Genomic DNA, 23,969 nt, shown 5'->3' with positions numbered 1-23,969 from the left:
ATCATTTTGCTTCTGGCGAGCTCTATAATCAGAGAACTCTTTTTCCTTTAATGAAGATGCAAAGACAGAGCTGAAAACACTGGATTAGGAAACAGTTAAAAAAATACCTGGGGTCCTCGATTTGTTTGTAATGACTGGGGAACTGGCATATTCTCCCATCTTCGCTGTGTCATCTCCTCTGATAGACGCCTGTAAAACTGTTATGCACATACAAACACTTTATTTTTTTTTAATTTGTTTAATTCTTTTTAATTGAAGGACAATTGCCTTACAACACCGTGCTGGATTCTGCCATACATCAACAGGTATCAGCCATAGGTATACATATGTCCCCTCCCTCTCGAACCCTCCCACCTCCCAACCATCCCACCCCTCTAGGTTGCCGCAGAGCACTGAGCTGAGCTCCCTGCGTCACACAGCAAATTTCCACGGCCGATCTAATTTTACTTATGGGAGCGCATATGTTTCAATGCTACTCTCAGTTTGTCCCAGCCCTCCTTCCCCATCTGTGTCCACAAGTCTGCGTTTCCACTGCTGCCCTGCAAATGCGTTCATCAGTACCGCCTTTCAAGATTCCATATATATGTGTTAATACACGATACTGAATCAGGCAGGCTGCACCATCCTCATACACATCATTACTTAACATTTGTTTAGTTGAGAGGTCTGTTCGGTCATTTGTGACAAGCCTAGAATTCTCAGAGACATCAAAGGAAATCAAAGGAAGTTCTTTTCTTGGATCAACTTCAGAAAACACAAAGAAAAAAAAAAAGAAGGAACTGACCTTCTACATAAAGTGAACTATTCTCAACAAAGAGATGAGTGACAATGAAATAAATAGACTGACTTTAAACAATCCTGCATGTGTGGATTGTTTTCGATCCATACTGAAACTGACCCAGTGCCAAGAAAAATACACAACCATTATCCACGAAGGAAGCAGAGAATAATTTGTCTAGTTAAAATATGAGGCCAGATATTAGGGCCAAAACATGCCTATGCTCGTAAAAAAAAAAACAACAACTGTATCTTTCAACTACAGTGAGAATGACTTGAGTTAGTCACTTCAATTTGCTCAGAGCCTGCGGATCGAGAACACTGAGTCAGATGCTATAAAGAAAAAGAACATACATACTTTATGATCCTGGTGGGGAGATAAACACAGGCTTATCAATGTCTAAAGAATATTTACATACCAACTTATTAGCCAGAACGTATAAACCATGATACTGTGGAATAAGAACTTACAACAGTTAGATTGGTATGGAGTTAATAAAGGTAGACTGCCTGGTGTAAGGCTGGTGAACTGTCAGGCACAGAGGAAGTTACACATTTCACTGCATCATCCTCTGTCCCTTCATCCAAACAAATTACAGCACCGAATCCTCACTAGTCACCTAGTGCCACGACTTAGCTCATTTCCAGCCTCCGATCTTTCCTGTTCCCACATCCTCCTGCTTCCTGTTCCCACTGAAACCTAACTTCATATTCTTCACTGATCAGGTTTAAGAGATGATGAAAAGTTCATTGGAAAGTTATGGTGAAAACGGGTATGTTGAGCAATACTGCCTTCCATCCTATAAACAAACAACAACCAGAATTTATACAAAGCCACTTTTCTAGTTCAGTTTTATTCATAAGGAGACTTACCTCAATCTGGCCATGTTCCTTGAAGGAGAGCTTGATGTAGGAGTTCTTACTGCTCTGGAATGGGCCGGGTTCTTTGTTAGAAGCAGCTGGGTGAAGATGAACCACTATTTTGGCACTGAAGAAAAAGCAGATGGAATGTATTGAATTGCCTTTTAAGAATCACTAATTTGGCAGCTTCTTTGGTGGCCCAGTGGCTAAGAATCCACCATGCAACTAAGGGGATACGGGTTTGATCCCTGGTCCGGGAAGACCCCACGTGCCACAGAGCAACTAAGCCCGTGCACCACAACTACTGAGCCTGTGCTCGAGAGCCTGGGAGCACCAACTTCTGAAGCCCACGTGCCCTAGAGCCTGTACTCTGCAACAAGAGAAGCCATCGCAATGAGAAGCCCCCACTCACCCCAGCTAGAGAAAGCCCACATGCAGAAATGGAGACCCAGCGCAGCCAAAAAAAAAAAAAGCCACTAATTCTATTTTTGTAACTTTTAACGTATTTCAGATCACTTAAAAAATTCATGTAGAAACAAAGAACATCCTGAAAGGAATCCTTTTAAAGTCTGTATCAATTCAGTATTAATGAATCTCTCAAAAATTTCTCTACTTAACACGTATATGCTGTGCACCAAAAAAATTAAAGTTACCAGCTCTATAGATTAAATAAAAATGTGGTTTTAGGAAATCAGTTCAAAATAAACTTGCAGAATGTGGGGTGGTTTATGATGCTGGTTGACAATCAGGTTTTCCACCCACAGAGTCATCTCCAAAGGTGACTAGGGGCCGATCATCTCTGCCAAGGCATACGACCATACTCATTTGAAAACAAAATGTGAAAACTTATCTGCGTAAAACTGGCCAGCTGACATTTTATTAAAACTCCATCCAAAACTAACATTCCACAGTGTCATTTTTGGAAAATGCCACTCAGTCAATGACATGATTTAGAGAGATATCCTGCAGCAAAAACAATTCTCAAAACGCTGCTACCCCAGGATCACAAACTGCCATGATCTTTATGACAACTGCTATCTTCTATGCCATTAAAAACACCACTGTATTTGTTCAGTTCTGTGTCTTTTTCCCCCCCACCAGCTCAATAAACAATCTCCTATCAACATGAGCAAAACGAAAAACTCAAAGTATCTTGCGTACCTAGCTTAGACCTTTTTCTCTATGACCACATTATATTGGCTTGGCCACAACGTTCGTTCGAGTTTTCCTATAACATCTTCTAGAAAAACCCAAACAAACTTTTGGGCCAACACAAGGAATATACCGATTACGCAGTATTACTTTGTTTAGACCCATAGAGCTGCCTAAATATCATCCTAAAATTGAACAACCACATGTGGGGCCTCCTTGACGTCACAAACGCTTTGGTTAGTGAACTGGGGCTAGGCGTGGATGGACTCTCCATGGGTTCCTTCTTGGGGACTATCTTTAAGTGAAGTGAGCAAATAAAACCGTGTAAGCAGAATCCCAAGACTGTTTGAAATGAACTGTCAGGGAAACAAACAAACTATGACAATTAGGATCAGTTAGGAGTGAGCATACGCACCATACAACCTTTAAAACTGAAAAAAACCTGGAGCCCTATCAGGACTTTTCAAAGGAAACTCAATGAAAAGCTAAAAGATGATACAAAATGAAGTGTAAACAAAGTAAGCATAAGAGTCATGCTGGAAATTCCCTGCCAGTCTCGAGGTTAGGACCCTGTGCTCTCACTGCTGAGGGACCCAGTTCTTTGATTGCAGGATCTGACTACATGAAAGCTAAAGATAAGCCCAGGTAGGGGAAAAACTCCTTACCAGCAATATTTGTTTGCAAATTGTCCTCAATTACATGTGCGCAACTATATATAAGCCAAAATGTCTTATATACTTGAATAAACAGAAACATTTCAACCTCTGGCTTTAAAATAGGGTGACTACATCTCCTGGTTTGCTTGGGGACAGTCCTGTTTTTTATACTCGCCTGGTCTAATGATAAGTAGGGTCCCCTATTATTCTAATAAATGTCCCAGTTTGGACACTAACTCTTGTGACACTCTATTCAACACTGATGCCTGAAAAGTTGAAGCTGAGAAACTTATGGTCAACTAGAATTAGGAGTAAAGTCAGGCATTTTTCTCAGATGGGTCATTTCTGATCTTAAGTACTGAATGAGAAATGTTATTGTTGTTCGGTCATTAAGTCATGCCAGACTCTTTGTGCCTCCATGGTCTGCACCATGCCAGGCTCCTCTGTCCTCCACCATCTCCCAGAGTTCGCTCAAACTCATGTCCATTGAGTCGGTGATGCTATCTAACCATCTCATCTTGTCCCCTTCTCCTCCTGCCTTCAATCTTTTCCAGCATCAGGGTCTTTTCCAAGGAGTCAGCTCTTCGCATCAGGTGACCATGAGAGATACACAGATGCATAAAAGCAAATGTCGGGGGAGTTCCCTGGTGGTCCAGTGGTTGGGACTCTGTACTTTCACTGCCAGGGGCCTGGGTTCAATCCCTGGTCGAGGAACTAAGATCCTGCAAGCCATGTGTCAGGGCAAAAAAAAGATTCAACTGTCTGAAAATATATTCAGTGACAGCTGACCCACACTTATTTATTATGACCCGAGGATACTACAACAACCTTAGTACTTGATTCATGCTTTAAGAATGACTTCCATTTATCAATGAGTTTAAAGTAGGATAACATCTCTTTGTAAACATAGATATTTTCCCCCACTTTTGAGATATAACTGACATACAATACTAGAAGTTTAAGGTGTGGAGCATAATGATTTGACTTACACACATCATGAAACAATTACCAGAGTAAATTCAGTGAACATCCAATACAAAATTGAAGAAATAGAAAAACAAAAATTTTTTTTCCCTTGTGAGGTGAACTCTTAGGATTTACTCTCGACAACTCTCATATATAGTGCACAGCAGTGGTAATTACATTCATCATGTCGTACATCACACCCCTATTGCTTATTTATCTTATCACTGGAAGTCTGTGCCTTTTGACCACTTTCATCCAGTTTTCCCTTCCCTCCCCGCCCCACCTCTGGCAACCACAAATCTGATCTCTTTTTCCATGAATTTAGTTGTTTTTGAAGTATAACGGACCTCCAACACTATGTTAGTTTGTTACACAACAGACAGGTTTGATGTTTCTATACATTTCAAAACCATCCCATGATAAGTCTAGTTATTATATGAAAGTAGAACTTGCTCAGTGTCCAACTCTTGGCCACCCCATAGACTGTAGTCTGCCAGGTTCTGTCCATGGAATTCTCCAGCAAGAATACTGGAGTGGTTACCATGCCCTTTTCCAGGGATCTTTCCGATCCAAGGATCGAACCCAGGTCTCCCACACTGTAAGCAAACTCCTGAGTAGGAGTCTGCCTATTATATGACACCATACAAAGATATGACCTAATTTTGTACTATATTCCCCACACCGTCCCTTTTATACCCATGACTCAATTATTTTGTTACTGGAAGTTTATGCCTCTTAACCTTCCTCACCCATTTCTCTATTCCCCCAGGACAATACTTTCTCAAGGTAAACACAACCAACAGATTCGCTCACACATAGGCTGTCATGGCCATGACTGACTGGGCAATGACACAACCAAGTTAATGAGGATGGCTTGATGGGAAACGCTTTTGTGCATAAAGACTGTCATATACAGACCTTACCTTTTTCCAATTCCAGCTGCTTGTTCTTCAATGAACACGATTTGGGAAAGAGGAATGGCCATGCAGCATTCCTGGGAGGGAATCAGGAGAAAACAGGATCCATAAGATTCCTCAAAAATCCTTGTTTTATAAATTTATGGGGTGTGTGGCAAGTTGAGAAACTTATGATCAACTAGAAATAGGAATAAAGTTCTATAATGAGTTTTTGTTTCATTATGAATGATTGGCATTGAATAGGTCTAATGATAGCCATATTAGCTTCCTTCCATGATAATAAAAAAAAATTATACCAAGAATAATTTATAAATATATGGCTTGAGGACAGCTATCCCTCCAAAAAAAGATGTCTTTCTTGAATGCTTATTTCTTTAAAAAGAAAGGATTAGGCAAATTACCAGTTCTGAGGTATGCGTTATCAGTAAGGGCAATATTACCACCAAGGGGGAAAAACTGGTTCTTGCAGGGCAAAAAGAGACAGAATTTGCAGTGGTTAGTGACCTTTCCAAGAGCCTCAGTACAATGCGTAGTTTACCTGTAGAACTAAAAGTTCATGGGGTTAGGGGCCATGCTATGTTGCTTCTTTTACAAGACAGAAACTTACACACAGATACACACACACACACTTTCAAGTTAAAGCTCTTTGAGATAAAGATGTCAGGTCTATACATATAACTGAGTCCTCTCCCCCTAGAAATGCAAAAACGGGGCGGGAGGGGGTCTCTCCTCTTGCTGAGTGACCCAGAGGCAGCTCCCCTCAGCATCTAGGTGGAAGCATGTCCTTGGCAGCAGGCGTCCTCCTCCTATTTCTCAACAACAATCAGGGAGACTGGGTTGCTTGAAGGACTGCTGACTGATGGGGACACTCAAATGTGGGGGAGGATCTGATTTGGGCTTAAAATCCAGGAGTCACCACGACTCTCTGTACAGTAATTACCGTCTGTTTCAGGGTTGAATGCTAGACCTTAATTCCTCTATCTGCACCCCATCGATAGAGACTATGGGACACATTCTTCTGACATCTGAAAGCAATAATTTATCGCATCTACTTATAGCTTTGCCAGAAAGAAAAAAATGAAAGAAAAGAAATTAGTGACTTAAAACCTGCTGCTGCTGCTGCTGCTGCTAAGTCACTTCAGTCGTGTCCAACTCTGTGCGACCCGATAGACGGCAACCCACCAGGCTCCCTCGTCCCTGGGATTCTCCAGGCAAGAACACTAGAGTGGGTTGCCATTTCCTTCTCCAATGCAGGAAAGTGAAAAGTGAAAGTGAAGTCGCTCAGTCGTGTCCGACTCTTAGCGACCTCGTGGACTGCAGCCTACCGGGCTCCTCTGTCCATGGGACTTTCCAGGCAAGAGTACTGGAGTGGGGTGCCATTGCCTTCTCCTACTTAAAACCTAGAACTGATGCAAATAATTCAAACTTACATGATTCTTCTGATCTCTCCAAATTAAACGGTGCGTACTAAGAAGGAGGGTCCCAGGATCAAATTTTATCTGGAAAAACAAGATCATCACAAAATGTTAATAACATGTCACACAACATGGTCCAGATTTTATTCCCCATGAACTGCACGATAGTAAGTCAATCACATAAACATTTTAGAATTAAGTTTGTCATAAGTCAAAGAGAAGCAATGCTACACACTTCATAAACCTTGCTAAAATTAGGAAAAAAAATTGCAAACCACCTAGCTATGTAACAGTAGGGGAGTGGCTAAATCAGGAGTGATATATTCATACTATGAAATCCAGGCAGAGATGAAAAAGAATGATGAGGTGGAGCTATATAAACTATCATGAAACTCTAAGACATAGGATGAGTGGGGAAGAAAGCAATCAAAGGATACTGCATACAATGTAATTAGACAAATAGACAGACAGATATAGATATCAATAAACTCCATATTTCTCAAACTACATGTGAGATATATCTATAAATAGACAGATAGATGTGTATATGTACTATGAACACAGATAAATAGTAGAAAAAGGTCTAAATGGGATCCATACTCAATGATCTGTTAATATTATCTTAGAAAAAGTATGAAGGAATGGAAGAAAGAGAAGCAAAGGGCTCTTTTCCAAAACCATATATCTCACTATTGATTGAATTTTTACCATGAGACTGAAGGTGCATAACACTCATATAAATTTTTAAAATGGTTTTTAAATAACAAGAAAATCCAGAAAAAGACACAAACACATGCAAAATGAGTGTGGATGGAGATTCAGTAAATGGTACCAAGACACTTGCATTGCTCAGCAGGGACAAAAAAAAAAAAAAACCAAAGTAGGATTTACACCTAACACAACGTGCCAAAATAAATTCTGGACAGAGTTAAAAAATTGAAAATTTATTACAAAAAAGTATAAAATTATTTGAGTTAAAAATTATAAAAGCACTAGAAAAATCAGAATTTTTAAAATCACATCGGAGGGGAGAAAATCTTTCTAAGAAAAATAGTAAACCCATAAGCATTAGAGGAAAAGATGGAACAATTCACCTACACACACACACACACACACACACACACTCTTCATGGCAAAAATCATCAAGAGCAAAGACGGCAGACTGGAAGAAATAGTTGCAATTCACATCAGAGACAAACATGTACATCTCCTTAATATATAAAATACTCTTACAAATCAGTAAGAAAATATTCTATAATCCATTAGACAAATGGGCAAAGACTATTAACAGAAAGTTCACAGAAAAGGAACTACACGTGCCTCCTAAACACATTAACTGATGGTTAACCTCATTGATGATAAGAAAAAGGCAAATTGAGAGAACACCAGGCTACCCTTTTCACCCATGAGATTGGCAGAGGTTCACAAGTTCGGTAACACTGAGCGGCTGACACGTTGGGAAAATAAGCATTTGCACATATCACTGGAGGGCAGTGTACTGTCATCTGTCAAAAATACAAATACACCAACCCTTTGACTCAATCAATGTCTTTCTAGAAAGGTATCCCACTGATGAATTTGCACATGTGTATATAAGGTTACTCATTGCTGTTTTTTAAAAGCAAAAGATAGGAAACAAATTAAATTCCATCACCAAGGAAATGCACACCCACACAAGGAATGACAACTTAGTCATTAAAAAAGAATGAGGAGACTCTTCATGTATTTGTTGTATCTGATAAAATCTAAGATGCCATTAATTATAAGATACATCTGGCTTCTAGAGTTGTTAAAATGTGTGTGGGGGAGGAGGGGGTTGAGGGGAAATGTACATTTAGAATGAATGAAATACGATAAATTCTCTACATAGATAAGTGAAAAAAGCAAAGTGTCAGAGCTTTGTATGCATAGTATGAATTGACACTTTAAAAGGCAAGAGACTGTATTCTACGTGAACACCTGTGTATAACACAAATGCATAACTCTAGAGTGAAGCGCTGGTGACTTCTGAGCGGGCACTGGGGACAAAGTCTCCTCCTAGAATGGGAGGGACACTTTTAGCTTTTTATTTTTTATCATGGAATCGTGTCATTTATGCAAAACACAAATGTTAAAATGTTTTTAAAAACTAAAATACAATCACAAAAAAAGCCAGCTAGGTCTTTAGGACCAAACCTGTAATCCTCATAATTTGTTACTATGCACTGGAAGTATTTTGCAAAGTCAGACACGACTAAGTGACTAACGAACACATACAAGGTGGGTTCTTGATATACACTGTAAATTATTTAAATAAGCAAATTTTGGAGTTGGAACCCCAAAAGACTGGAAAGCCAAACCTCTCCATTTTTGTTGAAAGCAAGAAATACATTGGAAGCTTCTATTCACTCTAATTGCTAGAGAGTAGAATTGGCCATAGGTAGGACGTGCTCATACCCTTTTGAGGAGCAGTTATTTCAAAAGATACAAGCTTGATCCTATGTATAAAATAGAAACTTAAAGGATTTTAGTAAGGGTCCAGATTATTACCAATAATAATTCTTTTGAGTTTAAAATAATGTGGTTAAAAAATGTATATCAAGTAAATAACCAATTAGAACATTATTATGTATCATTCTTAAGTGAAAATATACATAAATGTACTTATATAGGCACTTGACAATATATTACAAGATACTCTGGATATTAATAAAGTGAAGTCGCTCAGTCGTGTCCGACTCTTTGCAACCCCATGGAGTGTAGCCTACCAGGCTCCTCTGTCCATGGGATTTTCCAACAAGATACTCTTGATATTAATAAAGAAGGAAGCAACACACATAGCTTACACACACACGTGCACAATCACACAGACAGAATGTGCCAAAAGGAAAGGAATACTGATTATCTCAAGCTACTTCTTTCAGCTTACCCATCTTTAACAACTTTATTATTCATCTAATAAGAAAAGACAAAGGAATTTGTTACAGGTATATATGACTTCATGCAACTCTGAAATGTATATAAATTATTTTTTATTAAATCAAACATAAGCAGAAACACTCTTTGTCAGAAGTCCTTTTCTAATACATGGAATTCTCCAGGCAAGAATACTGGAGTAAGGTGCCATTGCCTTCTCCAGGGGATCTTTCCAACCCAGGGATCAAACCTGGGTCTTCTGCATTGCAGGCAGATTCTTGACCATCTGAACCACCAGGGGCTTCTCCTAATACATAACATGAATTTTAAAAAATGATTTTCTAAGAGTAACACTGACTGTATCGCTGCTGCTGCTGCTAAGTCACTTCAGTCGTGTCTGACTCTGTGCCACCCCATAGGCGGCAGCCCACCAGGCTCCCCCGTCCCCGGGATTCTCCAGGCAAGAACACTGGAGTGGGTTGCCATTTCCTTCTCCAATGCAGGAAAGTGAAAAGTGAAAGTGAAGTCGCTCAGTCGTGTCCAACTCTTAGCGACCCCATGGACTGCAGCCCACCAGGCTCCTCCATCCATGCGATTTTCCAGGCAAGAGTCCTGGAGTGGGGTGCCATTGCCTTCTCTGACTGACTATATTACTAATATCTTAACATTAGTGACTTTAAATAATACGGTTAACAAGCATGCGCAGGAAGAAACCTGCACTGCCTGGCTGAAGACACTCTGAGAGAGATTACTCCACCAAGCACTTCAGCACCTCAGAGAAGTAACATCTGAAGTAACACAGACTCATTCCTGGCACTTATTTTGGTCTGGCGATGAATGTTTTGGCTAATGTGGCATACACAAAACCAAACGATTGAGTTCAAGCTATTTTTAAAAAATCTCTTTTTTGCCAATGAGTAAGACTGCCCTTTCCCAGGAGCAAATATTTTGTCAGCTTGAGAGTACCTGATGCCACATTACACAGCATAACTACCTAATAGTCCTGATTAAGAAACTGCACCTCATCTGTCTGAAATCCAAGCATAAGGCTGCGAGTTTTAAGCTGAAGCCAGAGGACGTTTCATTTCTATGGGGTGAACAATGCGCACACGTAATGTGTAAAGCGTTGCTGCCCTCAGTGAAGACATTGTGTAATAATCGTTGGCTTCAGGGATTGCAAGGGATTACGAGCTCAAGCCCACAGACAAGTTTAGGCTGGTTTGTGCTTACCACTCAGAGCTAGAATAATTTCAACTACTTAAAAGTTAGTAGTTAAAATAACTTAGGCATTCACTGAATAAGCTCTTACTGTTTTAACATTTGTCTGTCATAAAAGTAATATGCTGTTGAAAAAAAATTTTTTAAGTCTGAAAACAAAAATGAAATCATTCATAATTAGACAGCCAGGATGTGTGGATATAAACTTAAAATGAGGCCATGATATTTATAATTTTATAACTTGCTTTTTTCACTTAGCAGCCTATTGTTAGTCATTCCTCAAGCTGGTTAGGGCATGTCATACTTAATTAACCAAGCCCCATAGTGGACATTCAGATTGCTTCCAATTTTTCCCTATATTGCAGAATAATCAGATCAGATCAGTCGCTCAGTCGTGTCCGACTCTTTGCGACCCCATGAATTGCAGCACGCCAGGCCTCCCTGTCCATCACCAACTCCCAGAGTTCACTCAGACTCACGTCCATCGAGTCTGTGATGCCATCCAGCCATCTCATCCTCTGTCGTCCCCTTCTCCTCCTGCCCCCAATCCCTCCCAGCATATATACGCTATGTGCTGTGTAAGTTGCTTCAGTCGAGTCTGACTCTTTGTGACCCCGTGGACTGTAGCCCATCAGGCTCCTCTGTCCATGGGATTCTCCAGGCAAGAATACTGGAGTGGATTGCCATGCCCTCCTCCAGGGGAACTTCCCAACCCAGGGATTGAACTCTTGTCTCTTATGTCTCCTGCATTGGCAGGTGGGTTCTTAACCACTAGCACCACCTGGGAAGCCTATGTATATCTATACATAGAGAGAGATATGTCTCTATATACATATAATATTGCTGACATGCACATATGCATTCATTATAGTTTTTATAGTTTTATGTGTCCCTGACTATTTCCCAAGGGTAAATTCCTAAAATTTAGGAAGATCAAACCAGTCAATCCTGAAGGAAACCAGTTCTGAATATTCACTGGAAGGACTGATGCTGAAGCTGAAACTCCAATACTTTGGCCACCTGATGCAAAGAACTGACTCATTGGAAAAGACCCTGATGCTGGGAAAGACTGAACGCAGGAGGACAAGAGGATGACAGAGGATGAGATGGTTGGCATCACTGACTTGAAGGACATGAGTTTGAGCAAATTTCAGGAGTTGGTGATGGACAGAGAAGCCTGGCATGCTGTAGCCCATGGGGTAGCAAAGAGTCGGACACAACTGAGCAACTGAACTAACCTGAAATTCCTAAAAAGTGAAACAGCCAACTTAAGAAAATACATTTTCTAAATCTTCTAGTATAAGCTAGCAACTTGACACTTTACACACCACTAACCTTCTTACATTACTTTTTAAATTAGCTGAGGCTAACAGACGCTTCTGTGAATTGAAACAAATGACCTGTCTACAATGCTTACGAAAACACATTATCCGGTCATAAGGGGCCCATGAAAACTGTGCCTGTATAAACAAGCAAAAGGCACCTGGGCGGTGGAAAGAGCACTGGTCTGGCTCCACCATTACCAACTGTGTGACCCTGCACAGGTTGCAGTTTTCTCAACCACCCACTGAAGGTCTCGGCGTCCTCATTTTCAGAGGATACGCTGTTTCATAAACAAATTGCATGTGGAAGATACACATTACACGACAGAAAGGGGCTGGCACTGGTGACTGCTGTGTTTCTCAAGCACTCCAGCACTGGGAACAAAGCACAGGCTCTGGGAATCTGATCAGCAGAGATTTAACCCCTGGCTCTGTGGTAACCCAGGTTCAATCCCTGGGCCGGGAAGATCCCCTGGAGAAGGAAATGGCAACCCACTCCAGTATTCTTGCCTGGGAAATCCCATGGACAGAAGAGCCTGGCCACTTATAGTCCATAGGGTCTCAAAGAGCTGGACTCAACTGAGCACACACGCTTCTGGTAATCTACTTCAGTGGATCTTAGGCAAATTATGTTACCTCTGAGAGTTCTCTTCTCATTCAGTAAAATAGTCACCTCATATGCCCATTGAGATGATTAAATTATGAAAAGCTTCTGGCACATAGTAGGTACTATGTCTATTCAAGGTGTGCTTGCTTTAATGTATTTCACACTCACAAAGAGCCAGAAGACACAAGGTTGAAGAGAGAGCACCCACTGGTCTTAGCCCTGCGCCCACTGGCTGGAGGAATGGGTTGAGTGCAAAGCTGAGAAGGCTGGGAGGTCTGCACTGCGGTGCTGAGACGAGGGGGCAAGTGAGAGATTCTGAAAGGGCTCCTGCTCACATATGGAAGCTGATGTGCAGCTTCCTGGAGGCCTCATACCACGGGCCATGTGGACACCTTCCAGCAGAGCGAGGAAGCCAGGACACAAGACTGCCCCTGGGACTCAGTTTGGCCTCAGGTGACACTCGAGAAGGCTCAGCCAGTGACTGAGTAGATCTGGCCTGGGGACCACAGTGCCTTAGAGCTCAGCCCTCCCGCAGCACCCTCAACTTGCAGAACAGTCAAGAATTCTTGACTAACAACAAGGACCTACTGTATAGCACAGAGAACTATGTATCTCGTAATAACTTCATTGGAAAAGACCCTGATGCTGGGAAAGATTGAGGGCAGGAGGAGAAGAGGGCGACAGAGGATGAGATGGGTGGATGGCATCATCAACTCAATGGATATGAATTTGAGCAAACTCTGGGAGATGGTGAAGGACAGGGAGGCCTTGAAGGCTGCAGTCCATGGGGTCACAAAGAGTCTGACATGACTGAGCAACTGAACAACAACAAATAACCTGTAGTATAACAACTGAATCACTTTGCAGCACACCTGAAACTGACACAGAATTGTAAATTAACTATACTTCAGTAAGAAGAATTGGTTATTTAAAATAATAATAATAATAATTGACTTAAAAGGCTCAACTAAATTTTTCCCATAACTTTTTTCTTAATCCTGATACCTGTATCTACTTGTCCCAAAAACAAGCAGAAATATAAAAAAAGGAAAAACTAAAACTTGCTGATTCAGCAATGGTTTTTTTTTATATCCAACTACTAATAGTTTTGATTTTTTATTGTTTTAAAGATATTATAGTTATATTGTGTGTTAGCCAAGATGTCTCTAATTTGCATATTGGAATTACAGTAGAACAACACTGTGGTGATCTGCAAAAGCAAGACTGCTATCAGAGGGTGACTTTGGAGCTGTGTTTGAAGACCAGTTGTTTGGGGAAGTTCCAATCCCCTGAGGAAAGGGACGTTGATTAAGCTTCCCAGTCACCACAGTTCTATACTGTGGTGGTACCTCCGTTTACAAAAACAAAGACATTTAGCTAATCATGCCAAGCAAAAGATGCAAACCCAATTTGTAATCAAGTTCATAAAAATACTGAAGCAGTAAAAAGAGCTGTTGTTTAGTTCCATACCCCGTGTCCGCCTCTTCGACCCCAGGGACTGTAGCCTGCCAGGCTCCTCTGTCCATGGGATCCTCCAGGCAAGAATACTGAAGAGGGTAGGCATTCCCTTCTCTGGAGGAATCTTCCTGACCCAGGAATTGAACCCGTGTTTCCTGCCTTGGCAGGCGGATTCTTAACCAGCTGAGCCACGGAGGAAAGCCAGGAAACAGAGTTTCTGCTGCTGCTAAGTCGCTTCAGTCGTGTCCGACTCTGTGCGACCCCATAGACGGCAGCCCACCAGGCTCCCCCGTCCCTGGGATTCTCCAGGCAAGAACACTGGAGTGGGTTGCCATTTCCTTCTCCAATGCATGAAAGTGAAAAGTGAAAGTGAAGTCGCTTAGTCATGTCCGACTCTTAACGACCCCATGGACGGCAGCCCACTAGGCTCCTCCGTCCATGGGATTTTCCAGGCAAGAGTACTGGAGTGGGGTGCCATTGCCTTCTCCGAAACAGAGTTTCTAAGTCCAAACAAAAAAAAAGGGAATCTCGACCCAATAATAAAAACATGCAAAAATGCCCTCGAGGAGGCAGGGCACCGGGGTCCCCAGGCGTATCAGCGGTGCCTCGGGTGGCTGAGTTAAGCCCCGCCCTGGAAGGAAGGAGGCCTCAAGCTACTCTCTCCAGTACAGACAGGAAAAGCTCTGGGTCAGGCAACGAGTTCCAAAGTACAGGAGGAAGTTTCTCTCTAAGGAAACTACAAGGAAGGAGAAGGTAGCAAGAGAAAAGTTCTGGAAACTAAAAATGCTGATAAGCAATTTCCGCTCCCCCCCCCCCCCCAATTCCAGCTCATACATTTCATTCAGAACAGAATGATCGTTCGTAGTATGACGGTAGTCTCCAGTGAACGTTAACGTGTCCGTGAAACACAGGTAGTATTTCTCCCTGCCATCTGCAACACACCTCTTTATGGTTTACGCTTGGATTACCAGGCACGGCCTGTTCCATCACTCGACAAACAATCAAACCTCCTTTCCAACGTCTCTCCCGGACCAAGAGCAATCAACAACACACACACAGCCTCTGGCCGAGGCGTCCCAGGAGATGCGGGCTTTTCTCTTCGGAAATCCTTTCGGTTCGCCCCGCTCCCGCTCCGGCCAGGACCGCCCTGTCCCCCGGGCTCCCCCAGGTCCCGGCGCCCGAAGCCACGCCCGGTTCGGGAGCTCAGGACCCGGCGGCCTCGGGACAAAGGCGGAACCGGCCTGCCCGGCGCGATCGGGGGCGAGGACTCGGGGTTCCCTGCCCGCGTCCGTGCCGCCCGCAGCGGGGGTCTCTGCCCGGGCTGGGAGCGGGGCGCCGTCCGCGCGCTCCCCGCGGGAGCCGTTCCCGAGTCGGGCCAGAGCCCGGCGCCGGGCGGGCGTGGACAGCGGGGGCGGCGCCTGTTGGCGAGGCCAGCTGGGGAGCTGGGGTCGCGGAGCGAGGCCCGGCCGGCCGCCGCCCTACCTTCTCCTCGCCGTCGTAGATGCGCACCCCCCGCTGCTGGATCACCAGCGTCTCGTTAATCTCCAGGAGGCCGCTGGTCCACACGAAGCGGTCCATGGCCGCCGCCTGGCCGGCCTCCGCCGCTTGCCCGCGCTGGCGCTCCGGGACGGCGAGCCGAGCCGCCGGGCAGCCTGCGGCGCCCCCTGGCGGCGGGCGGGGCGGAGGCCGGCAGGGAGGGAGATGTCTGACCTCGGAGCCCTGCGGAGCGCGCGCGGCCCCGGGGCGCCCGGGGACGTGGAGATGTGCTTGATGCGCCCTCTAGCGGTCCATCGGACACAGTCCCGATGAGGACGTCCACCCCATCCTTTGTCCTTGTTGTTCAGTCGCTCAGTCATGTCGGACTCTTTGCGACCCCATGGACTGCAGCACACCAGGCTTCCCTGTCCTTCACCATCTCCCGGAGCTTACTCAAACTCGTGTCCATCGAGTCGGTGATGCCATCCAACCATCTCGTCCTCTGTCGTCCCCTTCTCCTCCTGCCTTCAATGTCTCCCAGCATCAGGGTCTTTTCTAATGAGTCAGCTCTTCGGCTCTTCGCAGCCAGTGGCCAAGGTATTGGAGCTTCAGCTTCAGTCCTTCCAATGAATATTCAGGATTGATTTCCTTTAGGATTGATTGGTTTGATCTCCTTGCAGTCCGGAGGACTCTCAAGAGTCTTTGTCCTCAGCTGCAAACCCAGAGATTGCAAGAGACTTTTAGGGAGCCCAGAACGCAGCTTGGACTTCCCGATTGTACACTATTCCTGCATATTTGTGCCCTTTTCTTGTCACTTCCCAGCATGCTGCCCTGTTCATTAAAGCCTGTCATTGATAACTTTTTTCCCAGATGAATATTTATGATCTGATTTGTTTTCACACAGCTTCAATCAATCAGATCAGTCGCTCAGTCGTGTCCGACTCCCTGCGACCCCATGTATCGCAGCACGCCAGGCCTCCCTGTCCATCACCAACTCCCGGAGTTCACCCAGACTCACGTCCATCGAGTCAGTGATGCCATCCAGCCATCTCATCCTCTGTCGTCCCCTTCTCCTCCTGCCCCCAATCCCTCCCAGCATCAGTCTTTTCCAATGAGTCAACTCTTCGCATGAGGTGGCCAAAGTACTGGAGTTTCAGCTTTAGCATCGTTCCCTACAAAGAAATCCCAGGGCTGATCTCCTTCAGAATGGACTGGCTGGATCTCCTTGCAGTCCAAGGGACTCAAGAGTCCTCTCCAACCCCACAGTTCAAAAGCATCAATTCTTCGGTGCTCAGCCTTCTTCACAGTCCAACTCTCACATGCATACATGACCAAAGAAAAACCATAGCCTTGACTAGATGAACCTTTGTTGGCAAAATAATGTCTCTGCTTTTCAATATGCTATCTAGGTTGGTCATAACTTTCCTTCCAAGGAGTAAGCGTCTTTTAATTTCATGGCTGCAGTCACCATCTGCAGTGATTTTGGAGCCCAAAAAGATAAAGTCTGACACTGTTTCCACTGTTTCCCCATCTATTTCCCATGAAGTGGTGGGACCAGATGCCATGATCTTTGTTTTCTGAATGTTGAGCTTTAAGCCAACTTTTTCACTCTCCACTTTCACTTTCATCAAGAAGCTTTTGAGTTCCTCTTCACTTTCTGCCATAAGGGTGGTATCATCTGCATATCTGAGGTTATTGATATTTCTCCCAGCAATCTTGATTCCAGCTTGTGTTTCTTCCAGTCCAGCGTTTCTCATGATGTACTCTGCATAGAAGTTAAATAAGCAGGGTGACAATATACAGCCTTGACATACTCCTTTTCCTGTTTGGAACCAGTCTGTTGTTTCATGTCCAGTTCTAACTGTTGCTTCCTGACCTGCATACAAATTTCTCAAGAGGCAGGTCAGGTGGTCTGGTATTCCCATCTCTTTCAGAATTTTCCACAGTTTATTGTGATCCACACAGTCAAAGGCTTTGGCATAGTCAATAAGGCAGAAATAGATGTTTTTCTGGAACTCTCTTGCTTTTTCCATGATCCAGTGGATGTTGGCAATTTGATCTCTGGTTCCTCTGCCTTTTCTAAAACCAGCTTGAACATCAGGAAGTTCACGGTTCACATACTGCTGAAGCCTGGCTTGGAGAATTTTGAGCATTACTTTACTAGCGTGTGAGATGAGTGCAATTGTGAGGTAGTTTGAGCATTCTTTGGCATTGCCTTTCTTTGGGATTGGAATGAAAACTGACCTTTTCCAGTTCAATCAATATGTAAGTACTATTTTGTAAAAAAAAAAAAAAAAGGTACTATTTTGTGCCCCACTTTTTTTCCAATTAAAATCCTTTTCATTTAAACATTTCCAGTATTGACACAGACTTCACAAATTTACTCTAGACAGTATTTCAGGATTATATCGATCTATGATAATTTACCTGTGGGTGGGTCTCTGCAAACCAGTCCCTGACTGCCACTCCCACCTGCTGGGCCTTGGCTGCTGTCCTTTTCATTTCTCTATCTTGCATTAAAAATGAAGCACCTGCATTTCTACTTCTACAACTGATATGTATTTCCCCCTTTAGGATTATTTTCTTAGAGTGTCTTCCCAAAGTAGGAGGACTGCTTTTAAGAGTTTGAACCCATGTTTCGCAAAGCTGCTACATATTGGGAACTTATTGAGGCAGGCCGTAGTGCCACCAGCAAATTGTTCTTCATCCAAGCCAAGTTACCCTGGCTACATTAGATGTTTTTGTTATTTTTTTGCCACTTGACCATTATTATTTTAATTAATTTACTTTAATTGGAGGATAATTACAATATTGTGTTGGTTTTAGCCATATATCAACATGAATTGGCCAAAGGTATAGATGGGTCCCCGACATCCTGAACCCGCCTCCCACCTTCCTCCCCTCTATTCTTTTTTCTTGTTTTCACTTACCAATGAGACAATTTCTCAATACCTTTTAATCAAAAGAAGATCTTTGTCCTGAAGAGTGGCTAACACTGTGGACAACTCCTGCTCAAGAGCTGGGGAATATTCATTTACAGCGAAGCATACAGGTCAGGGGAGGAAGGGGTGTGGAGAAAGAGATGGAGAAGGAGCTGCTTGCTGGTGAGGTAGGGAGACAACCAGGAGGGTGTGGGGTTCTGGAAGCCAAGAGAAGAGGGGGTACTGTGAGGAGGAAAGCTGGGCTGTGACAATTCTGCTGATGGGGCAGGTGCTGGGGGACTGATCCCTGCTTTTCTCATGTGGACATTTTGGTGGCCTTGGCAGGAGTGGTCCAATGGGGTGGTGGAAGAAAAAATCTTCATGATCTGATTTTAAAAGAGAAAAAGAGCAGTGGACTTATAGACAGGGAGCATAGATGTTCCTTTTGAGGAATTTTGCTGCCAAGGAAAGCAAAGAAATGGGTTGGTTTCTTTGCTCAAAAACAGAAGAGGAAGTGAGATTGTGTGAGAGTTGGGCTGGTTTTTGTTGTTGTTGTTATTCTTTTGGCCTGGCCTTGCGCCATGTGGGATCTTAGGTCCCTAATGGGGAATCGAACCTCTGCCCCTGCAGTGCCGCACAGAGTCCTAACCACTGGACTGCCAGGGAATTCCCAGAGTCCAGATCATTTCTTGATGCCCTTCCCAGTGATAAATTCTATGATCTGAGTTTCTGGAAGATACAGTTTGGATCACTACAACAAAATGCTTTATCCTACTTGGAAATTTCAACATGGGAAAGGACTGCCTCTGAAATCATCGATTTCTTTTCCAGGCTGTACGTGAGCATCGGCTACTGGAGACCCTAAGAGTGACACAAACTCAGATTGAACATCTGCGAGTCTCATAAAAGATGATTTTCAGAGCCCTATGCAAATGAATGTGAAAACTTGATTGCAGTGGGTGCTGGGACACCGTGAACATTCAAATTAACCCCAGAAAAGGATTTTTAAAGCCTAAAATTGAGAAAGTTATCAAAGAAAGTTATCAAAGAGTTACCAAAAAAGAAAACCAGAAAACACTTCAGGTCCAAACAGATTCACAGGTGAATTCTTTAAAACCTTGACAGAAAAAAATAAATCTTTTAGCAGTTAAAGTTTTCCAGAGCATAAAAAAGGAAAGTTTTCAAATTCTGTTTGTGAAGCCAGAGAAACACTAATCCCAAAACTCAACAAAAATACCACATTAAAAAACAGTCACATTAGTATGAATGCAAAAGTATATATTAAAATATTAATAGCAAAAATAAGTAAACAGAATAATAAAAGAGTGACAGTGCAATTCAAGTGCGGTTTATCCAAGGAGTAACAAATACAGTTCAGTATTAGGAAACCTATTATCAAAATTTAACCCATTGAATATGTGTATATATATGGCTGGGGCTTCCCACGTGGCGGTAGTGGTAAAGAACCTGCCTCCCAGTGCAGGAGACACAGAGACTCGGGTTCGATCCCTGGGTTGGGAAGATCCGCTGGAGTAGGAAGTGGCAACCCACTCCAGTATTCTTGCCTGGAGAATCCCATGGACAGAGGAGCCTGGTGGGCTATAGCCCAGGGGCCCCAAAGAATCAGACACAACCGAGTGACTGAGCACACACAGCACATATATATGGCTGAGTCCCTTCACCTGAAACTATCACAAAATTGTTAAATGTCTATACTTCAAAATAAAAAGTTCTTAAAGAAGAGTTAACAGACAAAAAATTTAACCCACTGATAGATCACAGAAGAAAATCAAATGATCACCAAAGAATCATAAAAGACATTTGATGCAATTCAACATTGAGATGCTTGTCCAAAAATGCAGTTGAGCACAATTTCCTTCCTTTCTTCCTCTCTTTTGGGTTCTTGTATTTATTTAGGTATAATTTATATGCAATAAAACTTACCAGTTTTTAAATATGCAATCTGATGAGTTTTAACTACCAATACATATATATGTATGTGTGTGTGTGTAGACATTATGTAGAGAATATTACCATCACAACAGAAAGTTTCCTTGGATCCCTTTGTATTCGGATCCCCCCACACATACTTCCTGACATCTAAGAATCACTGATCTGCTTTTTATCACTATTGTCTTACCTTTTCTAGCATTTCATATAAATAAAATTATAAGGTCTGTAGTCCTTTGTATCTGACTTCTTAAACATAATGTCATGTTTTTGAGATGCATCCATTGTCAGATAGAAAATACATATTGGTCTCTGCCCCAGGTACCTGGCATAGAACTGAAACCCTAGTAAATTCCATAGTGATGACAGCAGTAGGAGTATATCTTGTTCTAATGAGATGACTCCAGGTGGGCTCCTGGATGGTTCCTGAATGAGGGCTGATCACCAGAAAGACTGAGCCATGAATAAAAGCTTGAAAATTTCAGCCCTTCTACTTAGTCTCAAAACGTTTCCATGACTTCAAAGTAAAGCCCCTAACCTGTTGTCTGTCCTAACTTTCCTCTGACCCCAGTTTTTGGCAGCCCCCAGTCTGGGTTATGTCTCTTTGCGACCCCCTGGACAGTAGCCCGCCAGGCTTCTCTATCCATGAAATTCTCCAGGCAAGAATACTGGAGTGGGTAGCCATTTCCTTCTTCAGGGGATCTGCCCAACCCAGGGATCAAACCCTGGTTTCCTGCATTGCAGGCAGATTCTTTACCATCTGAGCCACCAGGGAAGCCCTATGGCTCTATGGATTTATCTGTTCCGGATATTTTATGTAAATGGAATCATACCAAGTATGTGACCTTTTGTGGCTAGCTTCTTTCATTTACCATAATGCTTTGGAAGGTCAAGTCACTTTTTAACTGTTCTATTTTGTTAAACTGTTTTATGTCACTTAATGGGAATCCCTGGTGACCCAACCTCTCTGGTGAAACTTTAGTAAATAATCAGCAATACTCACAGTAATATCTAAACAGCAGTGATGTCTTTGGGCTGGTGATGGTGCTGTTTGACTGTTGGTACTCCCAAAGATGGCCTTAAGTGTAGGCAAATTTACACTAAAAATGGGATATTTCATCGAGAAAAATTAAAACTACACAATATCCCAAACTAACTAAGGACAGAAATGGTATGGACCTAAAAGAAGCAGAAGATATTAAGAAGAGGTGGCAAGAATATACAGAAGAACTGTACAAAAAAGATCTTCACGACCCAGATAATAACGATGATGTGATCACTGACCTAGAGTCAGACATCCTGGAATGTGAAGTCAAGTGGGCCTTAGAAAGCATCACTATGAACAAAGCTAGTGGAGGTGATGGGATTCCAGTTGAGCTTTTTCAAATTCTGAAAGACGATGCTGTGAAAGTGCTGCACTCAATATGCCAGCACATTTGGAAAACTCAGCAGTGGCCACAGGACTGGAAAAGGTCAGTTTTCATTCCAATCCCAAAGAAAGGCAATGCCAAAGAATGCTCCAAGTACCGCACAATTGCACTCATCTCACACGCTAGTAAAGTAATGCTCAAAATTCTCCAAGCCAGGCTTCGGCAACACGTGAATCGTGAACTTCCAGATGTTCAAGCTGGTTTTAGAAAAGGCAGAGGAACCAGAGATCAAATTGCCAAAATCCGCTGGATCATGGAAAAAGCAAGAGAGTTCCAGAAAAACATCTACTTCTGCTTTATTGACTATGCCAAAGCCTTTGACTGTGTGGATCACAATAAACTGTGGAAAATTCTGAAAGAGATGGGCACACCAGACCACCTGACCTGCCTCTTGAGAAACCTATATGCAGGTCAGGAAGCAACAGTTAGAACTGGACATGAAACAACAGACTGGTTCCAAATAGGAAAAGGAGTACGTCAAGGCAGTATATTGTCACCCTGCTTATTTAACTTCTATTCAGAGTCCATCATGAGAAACGCTAGGCTGGAAGAAACACAAGCTGGAATCAAGATTGCCAGGAAAAATATCTATAACCTCAGATATGCAAATGACACCACCCTTATGGCAGAAAGTGAAGAGGAACTCAAAAGCCTCTTGATGAAAGTGAAAGTGGAGAGTGAAAAAGTTGGCTTAAAGCTCAACATTCAGAAAACAAAGATCATGGCATGTCGTCCCATCACTTCATGGGAAATAGATGGGGAAACAGTGGAAACAGTGTCAGACTTTATTTTTCTGGGCTCCAAAATCGCTGCAGATGGTGATTGCAGCCATGAAATTAAAAGACGCTTACTCCTTGGAAGGAAAGTTATGACCAACCTAGATAGCATATTGAAAAGCAGAGACATTACTTTGCCAACAAAGGTTCGTCTAGTCAACGCTATGGTTTTTCCTGTGGTCATGTATGGATATGAGAGTTGGACTGTGAAGAAGGCTGAGCGCCGAAGTATTGATGCTTTTGAAGTGTGGTGTTGGAGAAGACTCTTGAGAGTCCCTTGGACTGCAAGGAGATCCAGCCAGTCCATTCTGAAGGAGATCAGCCCTGGGATTTCTTTGTAGGGAATGATGCTAAAGCTGAAACTCCAATACTTTGGCCACCTCATGCGAAGAGTTGACTCATTGGAAAAGACTCTGATGCTGGGAGGGATTGGGGAGACGAGAAGGGGACGACAGAGGATGAGATGGCTGGATGGCATCACTGACTTGATGGACGTGAGTCTGAGTGAACTCCGGGAGTTGGTGATGGACAGGGAGGCCTGGCGTGCTGCGATTCATGGGGTCGCAAAGAATCGGACAAGACTGAGCGACTGAACTGAACGACTAACACTTTTCTTTCATTTTTTCCTCTGTACTACACAATTATCAGATGCGAAAAAGAGGAGAGGAAGAGAAAAGTTTAAAATGAGGATCAGATCAGATCAGATCAGTCGCTCAGTCGTGTCCGACTCTTTGCGACCCCATGAATCACAGCACGCCAGGCCTCCCTGTCCATCACCAACTCCCGGAGTTCTCTCAGACTCACGTCCATCAAGTCAGCCATCTCATCCTCTGTCGTCCCCTTCTCCTCCTGCCCCCAATCCCTCCCAGCATCAGAGTCTTTTCCAATGAGTCAACTCTTCGCATGAGGTGGCCAAAGTACTGGAGTTTCAGCTTTAGCATCATTCCTTCCAAAGAAATCCCAGTGCTGCAGTTCATGGGGTCGCAAAGAGGACACGACTGAGCGACTGAACTGAACTGAACTGAAACACACCAGACAACACTTTTCTCCTCTGCCTTCGTCAATGCAGTGTGAGAGTCTAAAGAAGAGATCTATCTGCTACTGAGCAGAGACGTAGCAGGCCGACTCCTCTCACATGACCAAGTCCAAGTCCAAGCCCAAGCCCAAGCACG

At 43.2% G+C, this 23,969-nt stretch overlaps 1 protein-coding gene across 3 annotated transcripts in view; it reads right to left on the bottom strand.

The window, feature by feature from the left end:
- Nucleotides 1-15,979, bottom strand: part of VPS36 (vacuolar protein sorting 36 homolog) — a 31,972-nt gene extending 15,993 nt beyond the window's left edge. The window contains exons 1-5 of one of the 3 annotated variants that reach the window (XM_027557336.1): nt 15,727-15,979; nt 6,760-6,828; nt 5,336-5,406; nt 1,651-1,765; nt 108-197 (exon numbers count right to left, since the gene is read on the bottom strand). In XM_027557336.1, the coding sequence (XP_027413137.1) occupies nt 108-197; nt 1,651-1,765; nt 5,336-5,406; nt 6,760-6,828; nt 15,727-15,822 (441 nt within the window). In that variant the 5' untranslated portion in view covers nt 15,823-15,979. Of the gene's footprint in view, nt 1-107; nt 198-1,650; nt 1,766-5,335; nt 5,407-6,759; nt 6,829-15,186; nt 15,634-15,726 lie in introns of those variants that run through there. The other 2 variants (XM_027557337.1, XM_027557338.1) reach the window with 2 other exon arrangements.
- Nucleotides 15,980-23,969: the final 7,990 nt, after the last annotated feature.

This window comes from Bos indicus x Bos taurus, chromosome 12 (genome assembly GCF_003369695.1).
Source record: "Bos indicus x Bos taurus breed Angus x Brahman F1 hybrid chromosome 12, Bos_hybrid_MaternalHap_v2.0, whole genome shotgun sequence".
Taxonomy (NCBI): domain Eukaryota; kingdom Metazoa; phylum Chordata; class Mammalia; order Artiodactyla; family Bovidae; genus Bos; species Bos indicus x Bos taurus.
The sequence above is the reverse complement of the archived record's forward strand: the minus strand, read 5'-3'. Positions and strand labels throughout refer to the sequence as shown.